Below are 23,113 nucleotides of genomic sequence, written 5' to 3'. Positions count from 1 at the left end.
ATTTTCTTTGTCCAAGTGTTATTGTTTTCTGTAGCTTGAAATATTTTAAAAACCAAAGTGTTTTCTAAGGAAAGAAGATGATTTAAAAATTTGACACAGGAAAACATAAATTTTTGAGTGAAGTGGGAGTCGTCCAAGTTCAGAACGACATGCAGCGTTTGTAGCTTTGCAGTGTACACCAAGAATTTCCTTGATGAATTTTAAATGAATTTTTCTACGACTGAGTTATTAAAAGTACATGTATCAATATCTATACCCCAGACTTCACTGCAGTACAAAAGAATGGGGCTAATTAAAGTATCAAACAAATTTTTTAATAAATGACATGAATGATCTAGCCCTACTGACTTTTTTTATCTTGAACAATGCTTTTCTAGCCTTTTCCATCAGCAAAGATACAGTTAATTGATTGATGACTTCCATAGTTTTCCTTCCCTCTTTTGTCTACCCCAGACTTGGCTTTTTCTGAGCAACTCGGCCGTTGTTTCTAGAAAAGCAGAGGATGCTTACCCTACCGGTGCACCTAGTCCATGCTCCCAGTTTTTATTGAAGTCTGAGTTGCCATTTACTTTTATTACTTTCTATGTATTATTTTAGTTACTTTATGTTCTTTGTTGTGTACGTCTGTTTTCCATGTCTGGTCTTCGTCCCTGGATTACATTCTTTTGATTTCCGCTAGAACCTTGGTTCCCTTGATTATTCTTCTAGATTTTTTTGGTTTGCAAAAGTATCTTTTGTTCTGCCATATTCAACAAATTCTGACATTTCATCTACCTTACTGTTGTTTATTTTTATACAAATCTATTGAAATTCTGCTTAAAAAATTTTTCCAGGGTTGACGAATCTAAATTACTAGTAAACCATTTTTGAGTTAAAGGGGTACACAACTGGGCTATGCCCAAAAAAATTTACTTGTTAAATTTTTGGTCCAATCTGCAAATATTTTATTTTTATTAGATTCTTTATGAAAATTCCTGTCTGTGATTTTTCCTATGAATTTTAGATATATGGGGCCAAATAGGTCACACCCCAAAAATTTGACTCTCACATTTTTGGCCCGTTTTGAATTTTTTTAGCTGAAGGGAAGACTTACTGGTAGGTTTTGCTTTTCCAGTGAGATCATCCACAAAATTATATTTTAACCTTAAGTTTTCTGACAAGTTTATCAAAACATGAACCCCTTATGCTAGGTCAATGATATTTGGTGAACAGATGCATTACCATCCTTACATTACAAGTTCATGCCAATTTTACATATATACCCCTGCAGTCATGGTCTGTTGACTTAAAAAATTTGATGTTAAAGTTTAATGTTAAGTTTTCTGAATAGTTCATTTCAAAATAAACCCCTTGTGTTTGGAATACAGATGCATTACCATCATTGCATCACAAACTCATGCCAATTTTATACATATATTCCTGTAACCATGGTTTGTTGACTGAGAAAATTTAATGTTAAAAGTTAAGGTTTCTTATAGATCATGTAGACATTTTTATTCGAATGCCACCTTTACTTAAATCCCTGCTATCTCAATGTGACACAATAAAAAAACAATTAAGCCCAAGCTACTCACATTTTTGCCATTCATAATTACATGTTAATTTTAAAAAGGATTTTCCACTTGAAGTATTTCAAATGTTTAATTTGTCAGATATTCGAATTCCTCAGTCATTTCCTATTTCATAATATTATACTCATTTATTCATCAAACATTTCATAATTGTGTCTTAATAATATTTTTTTTTTATTTTCAATAATTTATAGAAAATATGCTATTCAGAGTGATCAATAATGTGCTCTTGATATAACAAGCATGGCCTTTATATAAATATCTAGAAGTATATTTCATCAACATGTGAAACATCATTTATGATATCCAATGAAATTAGCATTTTATCAATTTCAGGCTATCTTATCTTTTAATGCAATTAATACTATGTATGAAATAAAAGATTTTAATTTTGAATAAGAAAATGAAATTTATTCAAACGAAAGTAGAATCCTGCTATTAGAAAGACTTCTAGAAACTTAAGTAGCACTCCAGCTAAGAATCATGCAAAATTATATATTTTTATTTTTGATATTTTGTTTGAATTGCCACAGTAAGCAGAAATTTACATTCAGTTTTTCATATAACCCGTGTTCTTAGGAGATAACAAAATATAGAATGCACTGTAGGTTTCAAAATTAAGGGAGATAACTATGTAAATGACACACAAATGTAATAGAATCTATTGGATTTTCAATGTTGATTATCTCTTATGAACAGGCAGATTTTACTGAATGATTACACATTTCATAGTATAGTCCCATAAAATATCTTAATTACAAAAATAAAATTATGTAGCCTTTTTTGGGGTGTATCATATCTTTCAGATTTGGCATAATTCTTACAAAGACAGCTACTTAGATATTATGATATACTTACCTCATGATGTTTCCAGCTTAACACTTATTAATTACAGGTAGTGTTAAATTAGTACAATAATTTTTGTTAATGATTATTTCAGGTTTTTCCCATTTTGAAGTAGTAATCCGTGAAACAACAGACGGAGCTGCAGCTTCTGTTGGCATTGGGGACTGTAGTCCACTCAAACCTTCACCAACATGTGAAATTTTAAGGGACTTCATGACTTGGAGTGCTGATGGAACAAGTAAGTATACAAGTAATAGCTTTTAAGTGTAAGTATATGTAAAAATTAGGCAAATTGGAAAAAATCAGAAACATGCATGTCAAAAACCCACTGACCTGACAATACAATTTCACATAAGGATTATTTCTTTATATGACAATGCACCTAATTGATCTCTGCATCACTGGATTTGTTCAGAATTTTCTCATTAGAATGTTGGGAAAATGAGATTTTTAAGAAAGTTATCTGCCCTTGAACATGTTGTTTTTCAGTGCATTTCAGTGAAATTATAACTCAATTTACCAACATGATATGGAAATCTATTTCTATTTTCTTGATTCTGGTGGTGCAAATAGTCATATTACACTTTCATATCCATGTTTCACCTTGTGTCAAATTTTTACAATAAACGACACTAAATGACTTATATGATTCTAAGCTTTGAGGGCCTGCCCTGTGGTGTGAGGGTTTCCTCATCATTCATTGAAGTGGCCTTGAGCAGACATTTCCAAGCAAGATTGTTGTCTCTTTGACACATTAACCATATCCATTCTCATTAAATTTGTGTATGAGAGACAAGAGCTATTTATAACATTTCATTTACTTTATTTTGGTGATGTTGTATTATCATCAACTTTATCTCATTGTCCCTACTACATAATAATTTCTTATTTCAAACTATGGCTGTAATACTAAAGAATATTTGCGATTTCCATTGACAATATTGCATAACATCAACTGGCATATTGCCAATAAACAGAAAAACCATCAGTGTAGAATGTTTCAGCTCAACATCACACCTAGCCCTGTCAGGCTAGCTGTGATATTTTCCGTCTCGACTTCAAAACTGTCGGTATTCTATATGTTTCACGATGGGAATGTGTGACTTTCTTTCTCACAAGCTGTCAGTCTATTTTAAGTTCATACAATCACTTCCTAACTCATACGCTGTTTCCAAAATTTTTCATTTCTGATGAAACGATTTTGAGCCATATGATTCAATGATTCCTGCTTCAGGTTATCTGCAGATGTAGGCTGTCACTGATGCTCTGTTTCTTGTAACAGAATAATGACTTAAAAGAGTCTCTTTTTAAAATACTGTAAATTCAGAAATTATTTCATGCATAATTATTGTGAATTTGTCATTTCTGTCAAAAATAACATTTTTTTTTATCATTCCAATTTAAACAAACCTGATTTTTCACGATAATATAATTATGGTAATTTTTTGTTTAACTTACAGTAAGGGTTTCAATACAACCACACAAAATGTGGTTGTTTTATGAGGCTGCGATTGTCAATTTATTGTTGGTAATTATTCTTTTCCAAACAATAAGTTTAGTTGTAAAGAACCATATGTCATGAAATTTTTAGATTTTTTAACATGCTGCAAGAGCAAGGTTGCTTTTTAAAAATAATCGGCCAAAAGGGATTAAATAGGTTTTATTCAAAATTAACATAGATGGTTCACTTCTCATTCAGTTTTGACAATTTTTAATTTAATTTGTTTCTTATGAAATTCTGTGTTACCAATATCTTACTAAAATAGCATTTAGTATTTTGTTGTCTATTGGCGGTTAAAATGGGGCCATACCCTTAAATCGACCTTTATAATATTTTGTCCAATTTTGAAAAAGACCCATTTCATTGTAAGATGTTGGTGTAATTATTTGTCTTATGTTTGTTCCTTATTATAAAAATGCATGACAGTCACAACTCATAAGTCCTCTAGTAAAACAGATTTTTAGCATGCGTAAGACAATTTGAAGTTGGGTTTTTATTCTTTTTATACCTCAACTCAACAACGAAGTTGTATATTGGAATTGTCTTGTCAGTTTGTTCATTATTTCATCTTTTTGTTTGAATTTCCTTCAATTATCTTCTGAATTTCCTACCAACGTGATAGATTGAATCTAAGTTAGGTGTGTGGCTTTATATGGAATTTGGGCATGGTTTTGAGTGCTTTAAGATAACTACTTCCTGTTTTAGTGGTGGTAATTTGACAATGCATTCAAGTTCATGTTTTCAAATTTCCAGGTAACAGTTCCTATTGAACTCTCATGATTTCATGACATTAAAGGAGTTGTTATCTATAAGCAAAAAATGCAAAAGAATCATAAATAGAGGAGATACTATAAACATATTAATTTTCGCATTGTACTAATTTTTACTACTAATGTGGATGGAAAAGTGCGAAAAACAGTACTTGCAAAATTGTTTTAATGCTATGATTTTACACTAATCTTTGTTTTAAAGCATGGTAATTGGTCCTCGAATATGGCCACTTGACAGAATCCACAAAAATTAACAACCGCGAAACACGGAAATTAATTAATATGTTAACGGTACTTTATTCTTCCCATGATTATATTTGAGAGTTAGATATATTAGAAGAACTGTAATTATTGAAATTTTCCATTTTATTGAGTCGAACTTTTCTTACAGTAAACAAGGTAGAAGAAAATGACCGTGTTGGTATGGGAATTCATTATCATCCAGACTCTAGGGAGAATTCCTCCTTCAATGATAAAGAGTCACAACTGGTACTCTGTTTTGTCACAAGGAACACAGTTACAGTCTACGCAAAGATGATCATACAACCTGAAGGAGGCTTCTACCCCTTAATGCTCTTGGATCAGAACTGTATGTAAAACTATTGTGTATATATTTATGGAGTACATTTATATTTTTTATATTGATTTATTATATAGATAACAGTGTTTTATCGAATGTTCCCAGTGTAATAAATTTCGATAATTCGCACTGTGAAATAAATTCAGTAATTTCACGCTCGGACTTTCTCCCTCCAAAACGTCACAACTTTGATATCAATCCACCAATCACAGAATTTAACAGTCATATTGAAAATATTGATAAATTCTGACGAAAATCTATATAATAAATACGATAATCAATTGGTTATGGTGAATAACCAAAATATGATCATGAGTGCCAAAGAAGACCTAGATTTAAACTTATTATTTAAATTTTTTATGCAAAATGTAATTATACCCTTGCTTTGAAAAAGAATAGAATTTTACAAGTGATATTCTGATGATCGAAAAAAATCTCAAATTGATTGGTTTACCTCCTAGATGTTATTTAGTACCATTCTGTGTAAGAGTCAGGCAATGGGTGGCACATCATAATTTTCAATGTGATCTTTTTTGCCTTAAATATATTCAATACATCTAGAAAACAACTGAATAGGTATTTAAATTTATCATGAAGCATCTGTGACATAGATATTTTTTGACTGATTATATAAGGCAAACTTAACAAACACTTTGACAGTAATTTCTTGGGGTTTCGAAGTATGAATACTTGGTTTATGCAATAAAATCTATGTGTATTTTTTCTTCATTTGCCACACCTTATACACATTTTGCCTGATTCTTTGATGGAGGAGTACTTAATTGATTGAGGTTTTCAGTAATCAATTGTCTGTCAAAATAAATGATCACTCGCATATTAACTGTTGGGCATTTAAAACATCAAAAGTTTACTGAATGTTGTTAAGGCCAAATAAAATTATACCTCTGTTTCCTGCTACATGTCAGAAAAAAATGGGTCGGTAGGTCAGGATTTTATTTTATTTACTTATTTTCTTAAATTTCATAGATAACAACTAGTTATATAGTAATACAATAATAGTTGTAGAAATATTTATTGATGAAGCATTGTATTGTAATATAAAACTATTATGTATATCAAAGAGTGCAAGTATTTGGTATCTGTTGATGTTCAGAATTATGTACACATTAAAATGAAAACTTGAATTGTAATGTCAAACTGTCATAAGTTTTTAGCATAAGATAAAGATTGATTGATTGTTGGGGTTTAACGTCCGAGCAGCAATATTTCAGCTATATTCAGACAATGAACATGAAATGAATGATAAAATGAACATGAAATGAAAAAAAAAGGATGGGTCAAGAGGATAATAAGGTCGTCAAATTTTGATTGCCACTGGAAAAAGGGGGATGGGTAGGGTCGGGCAATTTAGCCTCCTGTGGCGGAGCGCAAAGGTTCCTACTCCTATCGAATACCATAGCAGGGTTCTTTAACTTGCGAGGAACGTGGCATCTTTCCTAACACGGTGCACCACTATGGTTTGCGGTCAGGTTTTCCGTATTATAGCCTGACAACCCCAGCATGCAACACGCCAGGGGTACCCCATTCCACCACCTGGGGCACACATCCCAGTTGCTCTGTGAGCAGAGCGCCTAGCCCCCGGCTAGGTTTCTGAGCACTATTTAGTCGCCTTTTACGACAAGCTTAGCGCTGCTGCAGGCCTATTCTTTTAACACCCGGACCTGCACGGGGCGCATAAGATAAAGAACAATTAAAGATAATTGGTTGATTATTTTAATTGATTGAATAAAACTATAATCAGCAGATAATTTTAACCGATTGACCTACACTAAATATTACTAATAGATAATCAGTTTATAATTTTAACCGATTGAACAACTCTAAATTTTACTAATTTGTACACCAGTCCATGTGTTTAATTGTCAGTCATGAAATTTTTCAACCAACTTTTCTCTGTGACAACTTATTAACTTTTTATTTTGCCAGTAGCCTAATTAAGGTTTGTTTAAGGAGGTAGACCTAGGGTAAGTGACAATACTCTTGAAATCAGTGATATGTTTGTATCATATTCAATTTCACCAAAGCCTATCAAGCTTTCATATGAAACAGAATTAAATCAGTCCAAGTTACTTTGATGCTTACATGAGATTGATGTAAAATACTGAATACAAACATTACAATGATTTGTATGAGTTGTGTTCCTTACCTCCTTAAGACCTCACTTCTTGTTTGAAGACCTCGTTTTAAAATTTTTGTGATGTTTTTTGTTGTAGCCATATTTAGAACTAGGTCATAATGGAGATTTAAGTCACCAAGAATTTAAAAAAATAGTTAAAAAATCGCCAGCTCGTTTTTTTTTTTTTTTGTATTTTGTTTTTGTTTTTTTTTTTTTTGAGAAGTGAAGTCACTGTGAAATCTAACCAAAGAAAGATAACTTTAGCCCTTCCAGGTAATAAACTACCAAAATGGCAGTAATATTTGGAACACAATGTGTGACATATTTTTAATCCATGACTTAATATTTTACTATTGCCTTTTTTCGATCATAACAAGCATATTGATATTGAATATTATATAGCAGGTAATTTTCGTCAGGTACAATTTTTGGTGTATTTTAGCAATCTGTCTAAAAATGACAAAATAAATTTCACAAAATATTTACTTTAGGCTTAAATTGCACCACTTATCATCAGCCAAAATTAGAAACATCAAAACTTTTCATATACTATCACCAAATTTCACTCCTGCCAAAAAAAAGAATGCATCACTGTATCTATCTTGTCTATTAGGCTATCTTGTTTGAACCACAGCTTGATTGTTTTCATCTTTGACATCACAGCACTATTGATAAATAAATATCCTTTTTAGGTCGGCAGGTGACAGTGGATGTAGAAACAAACAGGAAGATTGAGGTTTATGATAATCTTGATAGAGTATACCAAGAAGCCATAGAGGAGGCTACTAAACACATCATTGATGATTGTGTTCAGAGAGGTAAAACTTGTGCACGAAAGTTTTTATCTTCTTGATCCATGATTATACTATAAACCAACTTGTTTCCACTCAATTTGTACCCACTAAATTTTCACAAAAGTAGAAAATGATATCACCTAAAATACATATGTTCAATAGTTTGACATTTTGTGAATCTTATTGTCCTATCCACCAAATTGATGAAAATTCATCTTGCCCAAATTGAAAACTAGGTTGTCCTCAGGTTGTTTGCATGTTGGGAAAAAAAAACTAAAGTTTGTCTGTCCTTTGGACAAGTGCAATGTAATTTTTTCTTTCCCAAATGTTAATTTTACTTGTCTTGGCCAATCTATAGGACAGACTTTAATGTCAGACCCTGCCTTCATTCAGTACAAAATACTGGTATGCTAGTTTTTTTTTCAATTATGGCATGTTGCAGATGCCATTTTTCTGCATCAAATATTCAGTCACCCCTTGATTGTTTATTGTAAAAGTATTAATTTTCTTGAAGTACTTGTTTTTGCAATTTATGTGGCAGACAAACAAGATAAAAAAATTATACCCATAAAATTAATTTTTTAACACTATGAAATATCCTCATCAATTTTCAAAATTGCAAAAATGGATACCCCCTACATGCTCACTTGAAGGAATCTGCAGAAAAGTAATATGTTTACATACTTAAACTTTGTAAATCACGCTATTACACATTGTTTATAAGTTATGAAATATTTAAGAATTTTCGTCAGAAGTAATTTGTAACAGTGAAGTTTGAAGGGCACTAGTTTTAACCAACCTCATTCAAGCTTTTTGTAAAAGTAATGTTCTGAAAATTCAGATTTTACCAAATTATTAGTAAGCATTGTAGACAAACATGGTAACAATGATCTAGTTCATACTTAAATAATAGACAAACATGGTAACAAAGGTATATTCCATAGTCAAAATCATATACAGACATGCAAATAATGGTATAGTCCATAGTTAAAATCACAAATAAACATGATAACAATGGTATAGTTCATAGTTAAAATCATATACAAAGGCATGCAAATAATGGTATAGTCCATAGTTAAAATCATAAATAAACATGGTAACAATGGTATAGTCCATAGTTAAATCATAGACAAACATGGTAACAATGGTATATTTAGTATTGAAAATTGTATACAAATATGCTAAGAATGGTATAGTCCATAGTTAAAATCATAGACAAACATAGTAAGAATAGTATTTCCCACAGTTTTATCATAGACAAACATGCTAAGAATGGTATTTCCCGTAGTTTAATCATAGACAAACATGGTGATTGAACTAACCTCTTTTTTTTCAGAGATCCATATCAACATGTTTAGGAAATCAGATGCTTTACAGATAGAGGTTCCTAAAGAACCATCGACAGATATTGACCTAAGCAAGTTGTACTGTAGAGTGACCCTGCCTGCAGACAAAATGGGCATTCATGTGATACAGTTTAACAAACCTTTAATGGAGAATAGCTCATACTTCTGTGTTGATATCAAAACGCTGAGTATGTACATATGTTTTAAAATTTTCATTGGATAGTATTGTTTTTGCAATCCTACGGTTCTTAATACTAAACATGTTATTTATTATTAACATGTTGGGTGTGGATTACACAGGGACACTTCAAGGTTACTAACTACTTTTTTTATAAAAAAAATTGGATAACATTGGTATGAAAATGTGTAAATCATTATACAAACTTTGTATTGTTTAATGTGGCCTATCAGGGATGGATCTATTTGTTCTCAAAAAGCATTTTATTTAGTTGATAATACACCACTATATTGTTATATCACTGATGTTGCATCTAACAGGTATATGCAAGACCTCCAGTACCACACGGGGTGCATCTACATTATGAATTCTATCAATCACTTCCTAACTGCAAAAATGAAAGAATCTTTGAAAATTAGTAACCCTGAAATTAATTTCATTTACAGTAGCCTGAGTTAAAAATGTTGATTTACTTTTAAAAAGTTGCATTACTAATCCAAAGCACCTAAACTAGAGAATACTATGTAACCTTTTGTCCTTTACATTCATGGGGAAAGAATACCATAAAAGAAAACAAAAATGGAAAAACATAATTGATGATCCTTTCACAACTTTTTCCAGATGAAGATTCTGTGGTATCTATTGGTGTATCTGATAATACATTTGATCTAAGTAAACATCCTGGTAAGACGGAGAACACTGTTGGATGGATGTCTCAGAATGGCCGTATGTACTATAACACAAGACATGAAGGAAATGTCAGTGGACAAAGATATGAAGAAGGTTAGTGTTGTAAAGCCATTTAAGCTATATGAGGCACTGTCGCATAAACTTGCAACTCTTAAAATGTATATTTTTACTGTTATAGTTTTTTACAAACTGGGACTTTTTTTGTAAAATGGTAATTTTAACTCAGTGGAAGACAAGAAGTTACAATTTTCGCAGTTACTTAAAGGCTGACCGTACAAATGCACAAATTGTCTAATATTCGATATTTTTTTTTTTATTAAAATAATTCTCATGGAATAACACTTTATGAGACAAGTCTTTCACTTAAAATGATGAAATTAACCTTTTCTCAATAGTTAACATTTTTAAGAACTTGGACTTCAATAAATTACAATTTTTTTCCATGTTTATGCTGGTCCAAATCTTAGAAAAAATTGTATATCTTTCTAAGGATTTAATCCATAATTAACTATGATTATTTACTGTTTTGTTTTTTCAAATGCATAATACAGATAAGATGAATTTGAAATTTGATTTTTGAAGTCAATTATTCACATATGAACTGCAATAAGGCTTCAACAAATCATTTTGTTTTAGGAGACACTGTTGGTTTAGATGTTTCAGTGTTTGACAGCACATTTCCTGTTGTTCTGTTTTCCAAGAACTACCATCCAGTAGGGTTACGATATCTGATGTGTGAGGACCCAAGCCAGTTTCTGCCAACTCTATCTCTTTGTGGCAATGGGTATGAGGTAGTGATAGATATCTTCTGGCATACCAGACTGTGTGTTGGTCCTACATTTGAAATCGTAAGTACTGTTATATGGTGTCAGCCCGAACTTTGAATATTGTAGTTTTATTTGCAAAATAGTTTAAGGAGGTAGACCTAGAGTAAGGGACACAACTCTTACAAATCATTTGAATATTTGTATTCAGCATTTTACATCAATCTCATTAAGCATCAAAGTGACTTGGACTAATTTCATTTTGTTTCAAATGAAAGCTAAGTCTTAAGCTTTGGTGAAATTGAATACAATACAAAGATATCACTGATTACAAGAGTTATGTCCCTTACCCAAGGTCTACCTCCTTACGAGATTTATTCTAATTGGTTGTCCAATTTTGAAATGTTCTAAAGGTCATTTCCATGATCTTTAAATATTCAGTGTATAGATATCAAAAAAAGATAATGATATATTTCACTATTTTACAGAGAGTAGCCTCTTTTCGTGAAAGTATTTTTAAAACATCATGAATTTACGTGGTCCTGCTTTCTATTCTCAATTAAACAAAGATGGTGAAATCATTTACTTAACTTTTTTCCAACTGTTATTAAAATCTTGGTCTTGCTGTATAATGGCCTTGCAGGTAAAGAATAAAGTGAAAAATCTTAAAGTCTTAAATAATAAATTTGATTAAACTGTAAATAAATGTAGTCAATTAATGATAAAATTAATGTTTTAATTTGGTGTCAATTTACGTGTATTGATATTTTATATTATGTTATATATCATGTATATGGTATATATAGATCAATGAACAAAATAATCTTCACCAATCACAAATGATGTTACATCTTGATTTAAACTATTTCAGGATAATGTGAATTACTGGATTGTTCCTGAAGGGTCAAAAGTGGAAGAAAAGGAGAAGTTGATAAATATACCAGACCATGGAGATGCCGAAGTTCTACAGTGTCCTTACCCACTTGACGAAGACATAAGTAGGTTTAGTTCATGGCTCTGAGTCTGACTCGGATTTGAAAAATATTTGATGATATGAATTTTTTATAAACTAAAGCTATATTTTATGAATTGTCTTTATATGCAGTTTTAGTATGACTTGCTATACATGATTTAAGTACCGTTAACTTTCTGTTATAAAAATTTTAACACAAATTCTCTTCATGGAGAGCAAAACACAATATTTACACAAATCTGCAATATACATGTATATCAAAGGTACATGTATTGCCTTCGATACATAGTGCTGATTCTTGTAATTATTGTGTTTTAAAAATAATGCACTCATAATCAAATTTGTATACATCTGATGGCAAATTAGTAAAATTTTACTTTACTTTTTACCCATTTCTGCTACATCGTAAAAAGAATTTGATATGTTAGATATTCTGACTTAAGAACATATATAATATATGATAGCATTTAGTTTTATTTATAATTTAATGGAACTTTACATATTGCATTAGCATCATAACCTTCTGATCGATCAACTGTAGAAAAAAGATGGTGAAACAAAAATTGCGATCAGTCATCGATCACCGATCAGTTTCCGGTCAGTCATCGATCTGTCAAACCAATCCATTAAACCGGTGATCACGTCACGTGACCTCAGAGCGGTCACTGTATTTTATGGTTTTTATTGTTTTGTTTGTCAATTTTACACATATTTACATAATGTAATAGATTTAAACATCAGTTCATACTTTTATTTTCCATTTTGTTTTTATTTCAAACAGATCTTACGTCATTTTACAAAACAAAACTGCAATCAGATCGGTCATCAGTCATCGATCCGTCAGCAATCAATCAGTCAACGGTCATCAATCTGTCAAATCATTGTGCAGATCGGTTCAAGGACTGTAATTCACAAGCGTATAACCTAAATATAAAATGGTAAACACTTCCAGAGATCACCAAAAGGTCTTTAAATAGTGTATAAGCTCTGGAAGGTCATGTCAACAAAAGTAATAAAATCCATGGTAACTGAACAATGACAATGTTTTATCTTAATTGAACCATTCTCAAAGTCTTCTTTGACATATATCAAAATATTTTAATGTTATTAAATTTATTGTATTATATTTCAGAGTTTAACTATTTTGAGATCCAGATAATAGATAAGTTTGGTGCAGAAGCTGATGGTGTACCCCCACCAGGGATAGCTCTGTCTTCTCCATGTTTCCAGGATATTGGTATCACTATGTCTTCAAACTTCAGACAAGACTTTATCAGATTTCTTGCTAAAGGAGAAGGTATAGTTTCTTTGATACATGCTGAATATTACATATCTAATTAAGTACCAGTCCATATAAAATTCAGACACTGCCAATGGTAAAGTGATTCATGGTCAAGAAAAATCAACAAAAAAAAACAATGCATTTTTAGTCTACATATGTTATGCTTTCACATAACAAAATTTTTTTCTACATTTAGGTCTGCATTTTTTAGAAAAATCATACGTTTATTTTCCACTAAAATCAACGAAATGAAGACAAATTCAGAAAGGTAACTCTTGCAAAGTGCAAATTTCATGTACAATCTATATAATTTTTATCTCAAAAGCATAACAAGCAAATGGAAAACTATGACTAGTTATGTGACCTGTAACTGATTCTGAATAAGAAATAAAATTGAATTCAGTGGGTTTTTGGCCTGCATGAATTGCCCTCTGTCTGATTTTTAGAAAGACTGCTACTTAAGACAAGTTCAAAGATATGTGTTTGTTACCCCCTGCCATACCAAAGGAGATTTGGGTGCCATCCCTCTGTACTGAACGGATCTTGTGCACTCAGTCTCTGCTTTTTATACTTTTTTCATGGAGAATTTTAATTTGAAAATAACATGTATATTCTATAATCATGAAGCTACTTGTGTTGTCTTTGTCCATTGCATATGATAAATAATATATGAAGTATTTAAGGAGGTAGACCTAGGATAAGGGACACAACTCATTGGAATGTTTGTATTCAGAATTTTACATCAATCTTATGTAAACATCTAATCAAATGAAACCATTACACTAGGTCTACCTCCTTAAAGTTTAAGCAAAGGAGGATCCCATGGACAAAAAACATCAATCAATAGACATATTGTGGAAGTATTACTGTTCATGTGTACCCAGATCAGCTTCAAAATGCATGGACTTGACTGGCCTGAAAGCATGAAAATTGGTATCCACAAATAAAAGTACTTTCACAGTGTCAGTAAAAAGCAAACAAAAAACAGTAATAATAACACTAAAGAACTAAAGTTATATACTATAAACTAAAAACTTTTTCTTTTCTCTTTTGTACAGCCGAAGCATCAGTAGCAGTTGGGGATACTGTAGGATGGGGTATCATAGTACCAAAAGAAGAGCAGGGGAAGAGGGAAAACAAGCTGGTTATTTGTTATCTGTGTATCAATAGAAACATTGCCCTGACTAGGGTGTCTTATGAACCTCCAGGGGGCTTCTATGCCTCTATTATAATGTATCCTGGTGGTAAGGATTATTATGAAAGAATTATTATTCAACTATATCAGGGGTATCCATTTTTGTGTGTTTGACTTTTTTTTTCAAGTAGTCCTTCAAATTATTAGTTTAAGGTACTGTCAAGTATGAATTTTTCATTGAGATTATAGAGAATAACTGTTGTCAAACTGAATTATTCTTGCAACCATAGTATGTTTATACTTAAGGAATAGTGTCTACTTTTATACTACTTTGACTTTTTGAATATAATCTAAAAAAGTACTTTATTTTAAAAAGAGAGCCGACACAGTAAAAATTTGTTCATTTTACTTAAAATTTTTCTATATTTCATTCAAGAAAATAACACTTTGCACGCAATTTCAATTTTCGATACAGTTTTTTCAAACGCCACTAAGTTGTCATTTTGGCCAATTGGGGAACAGAATTGCGATCAGGTGACTTTGGTTTCCATAGAAGGGTGTCTTTAAGGTCAAAGGGTAAAAGGCGAAACTATATTGACTGCATCAGAAGAAAAGATTTTACGTGTCTCAAGGATTATTCTAGTTATTGTAACCATATTGAATAAAAGGCGGTGACATTAATCTTTCTTTTACAGTTAACAGAGTGAAAGTAGGAAGAATAAGATACATCCATACTCATCCAATCACAGAGGATAAAATTAAAATTCTGCTCAAAGATGCTAGGGATATAATAGCACTGGAGGACAAGGCCAAACTAGAGGGAAAAGATGCCCTGGATGTTGTCGAAGATAAAAACTCTCTTTTCTGTCCACTTCCTGGTGTAACTGATGAGGAAGGTGACAAAAAGGTGCAAGCAAAGAATGTACCAAAGATGGCGAATATTGCTTCTACTGCAAATACTATAAACAAGCAGCGAAAAAAGATGGTTGATTCAGAAAATCAATCCAAAGCATGTTCAATATTGTAGTTTGTAGTGAGTGCAATACGTAATCTCAGCAGATCAAAATTCACATATGAACTGTATAGTGCAATCAGGGATAGGTTTTTCTCATGCCAAAATGTAATATTTTTTATTGTCAAAATGAATGTTTGAATTGTTCACTCAGTTTGTGTTCCATATGTGAAATGTGACTTTGTACCTCGTGTTATTCTCATGTCTTCCAAACATCACAAAAATATTTATTACTATATAAAATTAAGCAATTATTGCATGAATTAATTATTGTAATTTTGTCATTTGGTTGAAAATACTCTGTTAATTCTTCATATTTTTTTAGAAAAAAAATACTGCCAAGTCTTTATTATTGCATTTTAAACCCCGTCACCATTTTGCAATAATAGAAACTTCGCAATGTTTCTATTGGAATTTACAGTAGTATAGAGTTAAGTCATTTTAGGCTGAGCTAGACTATCACCATTAATATTTATTATTGTATTAGCAATACTCTCTGTCACAACCGTCAAAACAAACTACTGTTATGGTTATATCACCATCATTATGACAAAACTTTGTCATCAGAAACCTAAGATTGTTATGGCTGAAGTATTAAATGTCCTTCCATATAAAATTCAGACACTGCTAATAGTAAAGGTGATTCATGGTGCAGGAAATGCTGTTTTTTTCAGATCTGCACATATGCTATAATTTGCATTATTATAGACCTTTCTGTATACAGATCTGTATTTTTTAGAAAATATTACGTTATTCTTCCCCTTAAGGAGGTAGACCTAGAGTAAGGGACACAACTCTTAAAAATCACTGAAACATTTGTATTCAGTATTTTACATCAATCTTAGGTCTCACTAACCACTTCTAACGTTTCCATTACTTTACATGTTAAAAAGGTAATTTTCAAATTTTCACTGTGAATTCCCAGGACAAATGACATCTTAAAGTTGCATACCATTGCGAAGCTTGGAAAATAAGTCTTCCAAAATCATTATGCTAATGGCACAATGATTGTAGAAATTCTTCACAAAATTTACTTGAATAAATGATACTGAAAATCCACATTTTTACCTGTTCTGCTAACTGACAGCATGGAGGCAAATTACTCACACATGTAAACAATATTCATACACTTTTGTAGTTAATTACATATATGATTTTAAAGTACACATTCTCATCTTTATTTTGACTACTTTTAATCATAATACACACAAATAATGCACTTACAATGCATATGTCTAGGTTCAGTGAGTTTTTTGGTACTACATAAGGGGGTGGCCATTTGACCCGGAAGTGGTTAGTGAGACCTTGTGTAAGCATCTAATTAACTTGGATTCATATTTTTCTGCTTCAAACGAAAGCTTGAGAGGCTTTGATGAAATTGAATATAATACAAACATATCACTGATTTCATAAGTTATGTTCCTTACCCTAGGTCTACCTCCTTAAATCAACCAAATCAAGAACAATAACTCTTCCAAAGTACCAATTTCAGGTATAATATATATTATTTTTTATTATGTGGTCTGTAACTATTTTTGAATAAGAAATAAAAGTTAGTTTTGTGGGTTTTTGCCACTCATGAATCACCTCCTGTTTGATATTTATATTAAGACTGCTAAACAAAGTAAATTGAAATGAAAATTTTCAGACTAGTAAGAATGACAAAAAGTGCTAAATCATGAATTATTTATGCTTTTGATGAGTAGGATTTTACCATAGCATTTTGAATCGTTATTGTGTGTGTGTCAGAAAAGAGGCTTTAATGAACAACATTTTTTGGTGCAGGCAAAACAAACTTATACCTATGAATACCTTTTAATGTGCCTAAAAGTTTAAAACTGTCATAATGGGATATCCATTATAATGAATTGAGAATGTATAGTGCTTTACAAAGTTAAGTGTGCCAAAAATGGATTTCATACATATAAAAAAGTAATTAAAAGTGGACTTGTTTTATTCAAGTAAACGGTAATGGTTTCTTTCAGAAGAAAATGTAAGAATTGGTATATGTTAGAGTAACTTTCCACTTATTAGATTGTAAATAAAGTTTGCTCACCTCCAGTGATAGCCAAGTGCCTTAATTACATAATTCATTATACCATGCCTGAGTTTCATAAATGCGTCAACTTGAGATTTTCTTAAAATAGTTCCTTTTAAACATTCTGGCCCAAGTAACACAAAACTTAGGTCTGAGAATATTCTTATTTGTGTGTGATGTCATCAATTTCAAAGACTTTAATTGGGATTACCATGGAAGTTAAAAATATTCTCAGTCTTAAGTTTATTTAAAGTTTTGTGATGCTGGGGTCAGATTGGTCAAAATTTGAGTCGAAGATAAAAGTTTATCACCTATGGTATTTCTTTCTGAAAGTTCATTCATTATTTAAACTGGGCCATTTACTTGGCACATGAGAAAATAGTATCCTGTTATGTTTATGTTCCAATGTTATGGTAAACATATATTCGTTTTTTTTTAAATAACTATTCTTTGTTAATCCGTGGTCAGACTTCATTAAATTTTCCACAAAACATAACTGTAAGAGTTGTCTCTCTGTATTCAGATTTTTTTTTTCATTGTATCAAGCAGCCATGCCCTAAGCTTTTTAAACTTCTTTATATAATTATGTACACTATTAAAGTATGAATGCATAATATAATTTTTTATGTGCCAACCATTACCTTCTGACATCATCACCATCTTGTTCATGTGGTGCCAGGAATTCACGACTTCTTGTCATTGGACACATTTCTTTCATTTTCATTTTTTTTACTTTCATGCTCAAAGAATAATTGTTATTTTTTAAGAATACAGTGAAAACTGTTTAAACAGAACCCTCTCACATTTTGGTTTAGACAGGTTAAAAATGCATAGAAAGTATAACAAAACGACTTCAGAAGATTTTTGGTTTATATTTTTTTTCCTGTTTAATCATGGTACAGTTTAAACAGACTTCAATGTATAGTTAATGATATATTAAGTGTTTTCAGGTTTCAATAATGTCTAATAAATGTTCTACAATTACTTTGTCTTCAAGGTAAGGGCTATTTTGCAATTCTGTACAAGTGCTAATTTCTAATAGTGCAAATATTTTCAAGTTTCATTCATGTTTAATAAATGCTTACCAATTAATTTATCTCAAAGTAAAGGCTGTTTTATAATTCTGCAAAAGTGCTTAATTCTAGTAGTGGAATATTTTTCTTTCTTGTTTTGTCTTCACTTCAGATGCTACTTAATCATGCTGTCCAATTTGAATGTGTTTGAATTTCAGATCGAACTTTCTTGCCTTTCTGAATATAACTGATTGTTTGCACAGTCTAAATTTGAATATTTGTCCGGTTTTAGCCACAAGTTGTTGCCGCCGTAGCAAAAGTGCTAGATTATAGCTCTTTTTTTGAGGAAATAATTACTTTTACGGGTTTTGGTTTAACACATGTCTTGTTTCTATGTTTAAGTTGTTACCTGTCCTTGTACGTTATTGTTTTGGTTATTCATGTTTTTTTAATTTGTTAAATTGAAAATATTAATTATATACAGTGAAACCTGTCTGAAGCAAACTCCTTTTAGACTGTAATTTTGGTTCAGTTTAGACAGGTTTTTGGTTTACACATGTTTAAAATGCACTTGTAAGGGACCTCAGCAGATGTTTCATTTTTACAAATTTCCAGTTTTTTTCAGTATGTAGTTTAGATAGATTTCACTGTATAAATATAATTGTACAGGACTAGTCTGCACTGTTATAAGCTGTTGTTAGTTGCTCGTGTAAAATATTTTGTTAACATTGTCTTGACCTTTAGGATAGATATGATTCTCCTCTTCCAAACCTAGGTAGAACAAATTCTGCAAAATATTTTTCGTCATAGTATACAAAGATGATATGAAATGAAACTCCCTTCCCATGCTGTTGACAATAATTCTTTATTATTTTGGCATTAAATTACTCATTTTATAAAACTATACTTTATAGCCATTAGCCTTTTTAAATCTTATATACTTTAATCTTATACTGGCAAATATTTTGATACACATAAACATTGTCACAATTTATTAATTGTTTACTTTTCAAGGAGAACCAATCTGGGAACATATTATATTTGAACAAGCCAATTATTCATGGTTGATACTCTTTATTGTAAAAAATCACGTCAAAAAATTGTTGCACCTCGCCACACGTTGTGGCGAGGTATTATGTGATACCCTCAGAAAAATTTTGCGGTTGCATGTCTGTCTGTCTGTCTGTCTGTCAGTCCATCCCGCCACAGTTTCCAGATGATTAATAGAGAGTGGATCAATTAATTGTTTTGAAACTCTACACAGTTGTTAACAACTTGAGAATACAGATTGTTTAATTTTGTGTAAGTTCAAAAAATATTTTTCAAGTTATGCCTTTTTTCACTATTTAATATCCCCCTTTTTTACCATTACATGTTTCCAGGTGATAACTTGAGAATGGATGAGCGAATTGCTTTGCAGCTTAGCACAGTTGTTTAGTATTGTAAAAAAGAGACTATGATTAATTTTCAGCTAAATCCAAAGAATACTTTTTGAGTAATACTCTTTTTAAAATCCTACATTTATAAAAATAAACAATGTTGCGAGGTATCATTTAATATCCCATTAGATGCCCTATTTTATTTAAAATTTCATTCCTGATAATAAGGTTGTGTATCACGGTTGTAGATATTTATAGCACACACAATGACAATATTCATAGGATAGAGTTGCTTTTAAATGACAATCATCTGATGATCAACTGCTACATAAAGATAACTGGACAATTGGGAAGGAGATTTAGACTATTTATTAGAGATAGATTCAAATACCTTTGGAATGATGGCAAGTCTAAATGTCCCTCTCAGTTGTCCAGTCACTTACCTAAGGAAGATCATCAGGGGATTGTCATTCAATTTAGTGAAGACCAAGTCTATCCCCTGAATACCATTATTGTATGTGCTGTAATAGACTTGAGTTTGATCTGAAATATTTTGATATCATTCATTTTTAGCCATGAATGAGATGCTCATAGGACAAAAAAGCTACTGATAAAAAATTTTTGTCTTTATTCATTTTCCATTTATTTTTGTTTTTTTTGTCTTTTTTTAAGTAATTGATATATCACTGTTTCATTGATATAAAGTTATTATTTTATTCTAGGTACAACATTTTTTTCCATCAAAAACATTGCAAAACATTGATCTTTGAAAATATATGTATTTTCAACTTGTCTCTTTTTCACAATATTTAGTACATTTTTTTGTAACATGTATACCACATTTTATCTCTCTGTGAAGTACATGTAAGAAGAATTATTTTTGTCTTTCAAATCCACTAGCATATGATTTCTACTGCTCTTTCTGAGTTCTACAAATATTTGATTTTCGTTGAGGAACAATATGTCAACTGGCATTCTTATATATTTGAGAGTGTTACAAGTACAGGTAACTTGTAATTTGATAGTTAAGAAGAGCCTGTCAAAACAAGTGATCAGATTTTGGAAATTTGATAAATGTGAAAGTATATTAGGATTTTTAGGACATATTTACTATAATAGGTTGTCTCCACTTGTGTTCCAAATCTATTTATAACAGGAATTCTGTCAAAAGTGCTGTATGCAGGTCATTTATTGGATCAAACTTTTTTTGTCCATTTTACTTACAAGCAATGCAAAATTGTCTATACACAAATCAGTTGATTCCTGTATATGGTATGTGTAAATCATTGTACACTAAAGTTTTTTTTAATGTTTTTAAAATCATGGTGAATTTCTGGTGATGGGGAGTTGGTCCCTGCAACACAAATGTTGGAATCTTCCAATGCTCACATTATTTCCAGAATATTGTTATTAGAGGGAGAGAAGAGAATTACTATTGAAATATGTTAAGTAGGATACCGATTTTTTTTCGAAGTTTTCCCAGTTTTTTTTATGTGTTGAAAATTACCCAAGATGTAAAATGTTAGTTGAAAAGTAAAATGCATTGAATAAAATCTTTGAACTGGAAATGCCACCATTTAACATTTTTTTCTTTATATAGAAGTATGTATGTTCACATTAATCTGATACTATAAACCTACTAATTTTCACTATCTTCCTGGTTGACAGAAAACTGCAAAAAATAGTTCCTGTGACATTGATTTTTAACACTATATAACTCCAGACATTTTTTGAAGTAGCAAAAATTTAATTCACAGACAAGCATGCTTGACTGAATCTGCAGAAATTAGCCACATGAAAATAAATATGTCTACTTGAGTGATATTTCCATATTTGTGTTGCCAGGGTCTGAATAAGTGTATTCCTTGCACAGGTAGAGGATAGATGCACTGGAATGCTGTGAATTACTCAATTTCTGGTACTGGTAATTTATTTTAATTCTTGCTGTTAAAATCAAATAGAAATTATATAGGGGTGTGCCTATATTGTAATATATAGATATTTATGAATTAAGGAAACAGCATATAAGTGTAATATTTGTTTTCTTGAAAGTTTGTTTATCTTGGTTTTGATAGATTCAATTCGGGTTTGTATTTTTATTATGTTTCCTTCCCATGTAATATTGTGATTCGAAATTTGATGGGTTTACTAGGATATTTTTCCTGCTTAAAGCACAATTGTTAGAATAATTGTTCCTATTTCTCATTACAAAATTTTTATTTTCAATTTAAACTTTTGACTATTTTTAACAAATATCGATGTAGTTGTTTTTGAATCCCGAGGTAATTTACATTTTCTGACTTAGTTTTAAATATCGTCTTCTTAAAAATCCCTGTTTTATTTTTTTCCAAGTTTTGTCCCTTAGATATGATGATAAATACGTAAACTTTCTTTTATATGTAGGATAAAGTTGTACTGATTAAAAACTTAGCTGTGATAATATGATCTCTATTTTGATTGTTCTTGTAATGGTTATATATTTTTATACACCTATGTTAATAAAATGTAATTTGTTATTGTGGTCTGTCTTTGTTTAGAGATGGTTATTTCATACTTTTGGGGGGGGGGTGGCTATGAAGATTTCTTAATTCTTATTATTCTTATTAATATGATTATTTTCACCAAATTAATGGTTAAAATATTTATATTTCATATTCATCGATTTAAATTAATGTTTAGATCAGGAGTAGTTTGAAAGGATCAAAATATTTTTTCTCCCATTATTCAGAATTCAGAAAGGTCTTACTCAAAATATTTAATTTATTTTTCTTCCAAGCCCAACTTCTCAAAATTAAATGGTTATCCTCTTAATCCTTTCTCTCCAGAGTTTCATCTTGAACTCTTTTAATTCAATCCATCAGCGTAAGTCTATATATATTCTTTTTCAATCAGGCAAAATGCTTTGATATTCCAACAATTAAAGAAATATTACATCAGTTGCAAAAATTAGGCATTAAAACCATAGAATTTGAATGATCAACTTTTCGTGATATACAATTTATTATTATTTTACTGTATACTTAAAAACTGACTTTCTCATTTCTTCACTTGTAAAACAAAAAACAATTTTTACCAAAGACAAAATTACTGGTGTCAAATAAAAA

At 30.9% G+C, this 23,113-nt stretch overlaps 1 protein-coding gene across 1 annotated transcript in view; it reads left to right on the top strand.

Annotated features, from left to right (window-relative positions):
• The window catches only part of LOC148613907 (uncharacterized), a 29,255-nt gene extending 6,730 nt beyond the window's left edge, over positions 1 to 22,525 (top strand). The window contains exons 7-16 of the mRNA XM_088587586.1: positions 2,512 to 2,655; positions 5,080 to 5,277; positions 8,098 to 8,223; positions 9,536 to 9,733; positions 10,345 to 10,506; positions 11,050 to 11,261; positions 12,049 to 12,175; positions 13,283 to 13,447; positions 14,491 to 14,676; positions 15,263 to 22,525. Of these exons, the coding sequence (XP_088443712.1) occupies positions 2,512 to 2,655; positions 5,080 to 5,277; positions 8,098 to 8,223; positions 9,536 to 9,733; positions 10,345 to 10,506; positions 11,050 to 11,261; positions 12,049 to 12,175; positions 13,283 to 13,447; positions 14,491 to 14,676; positions 15,263 to 15,594 (1,850 nt within the window). The 3' untranslated portion in view covers positions 15,595 to 22,525. The remainder of the gene's footprint in view (positions 1 to 2,511; positions 2,656 to 5,079; positions 5,278 to 8,097; positions 8,224 to 9,535; positions 9,734 to 10,344; positions 10,507 to 11,049; positions 11,262 to 12,048; positions 12,176 to 13,282; positions 13,448 to 14,490; positions 14,677 to 15,262) is intronic.
• Positions 22,526 to 23,113: the final 588 nt, after the last annotated feature.

Source organism: Perna viridis, chromosome 6 (genome assembly GCF_037379345.1).
Source record: "Perna viridis isolate PV_CMFRI_1.1 ecotype Kerala chromosome 6, ASM3737934v1, whole genome shotgun sequence".
Lineage (NCBI taxonomy): Eukaryota > Metazoa > Mollusca > Bivalvia > Mytilida > Mytilidae > Perna > Perna viridis.
This window is presented reverse-complemented; position numbering and strand designations above follow the sequence as displayed.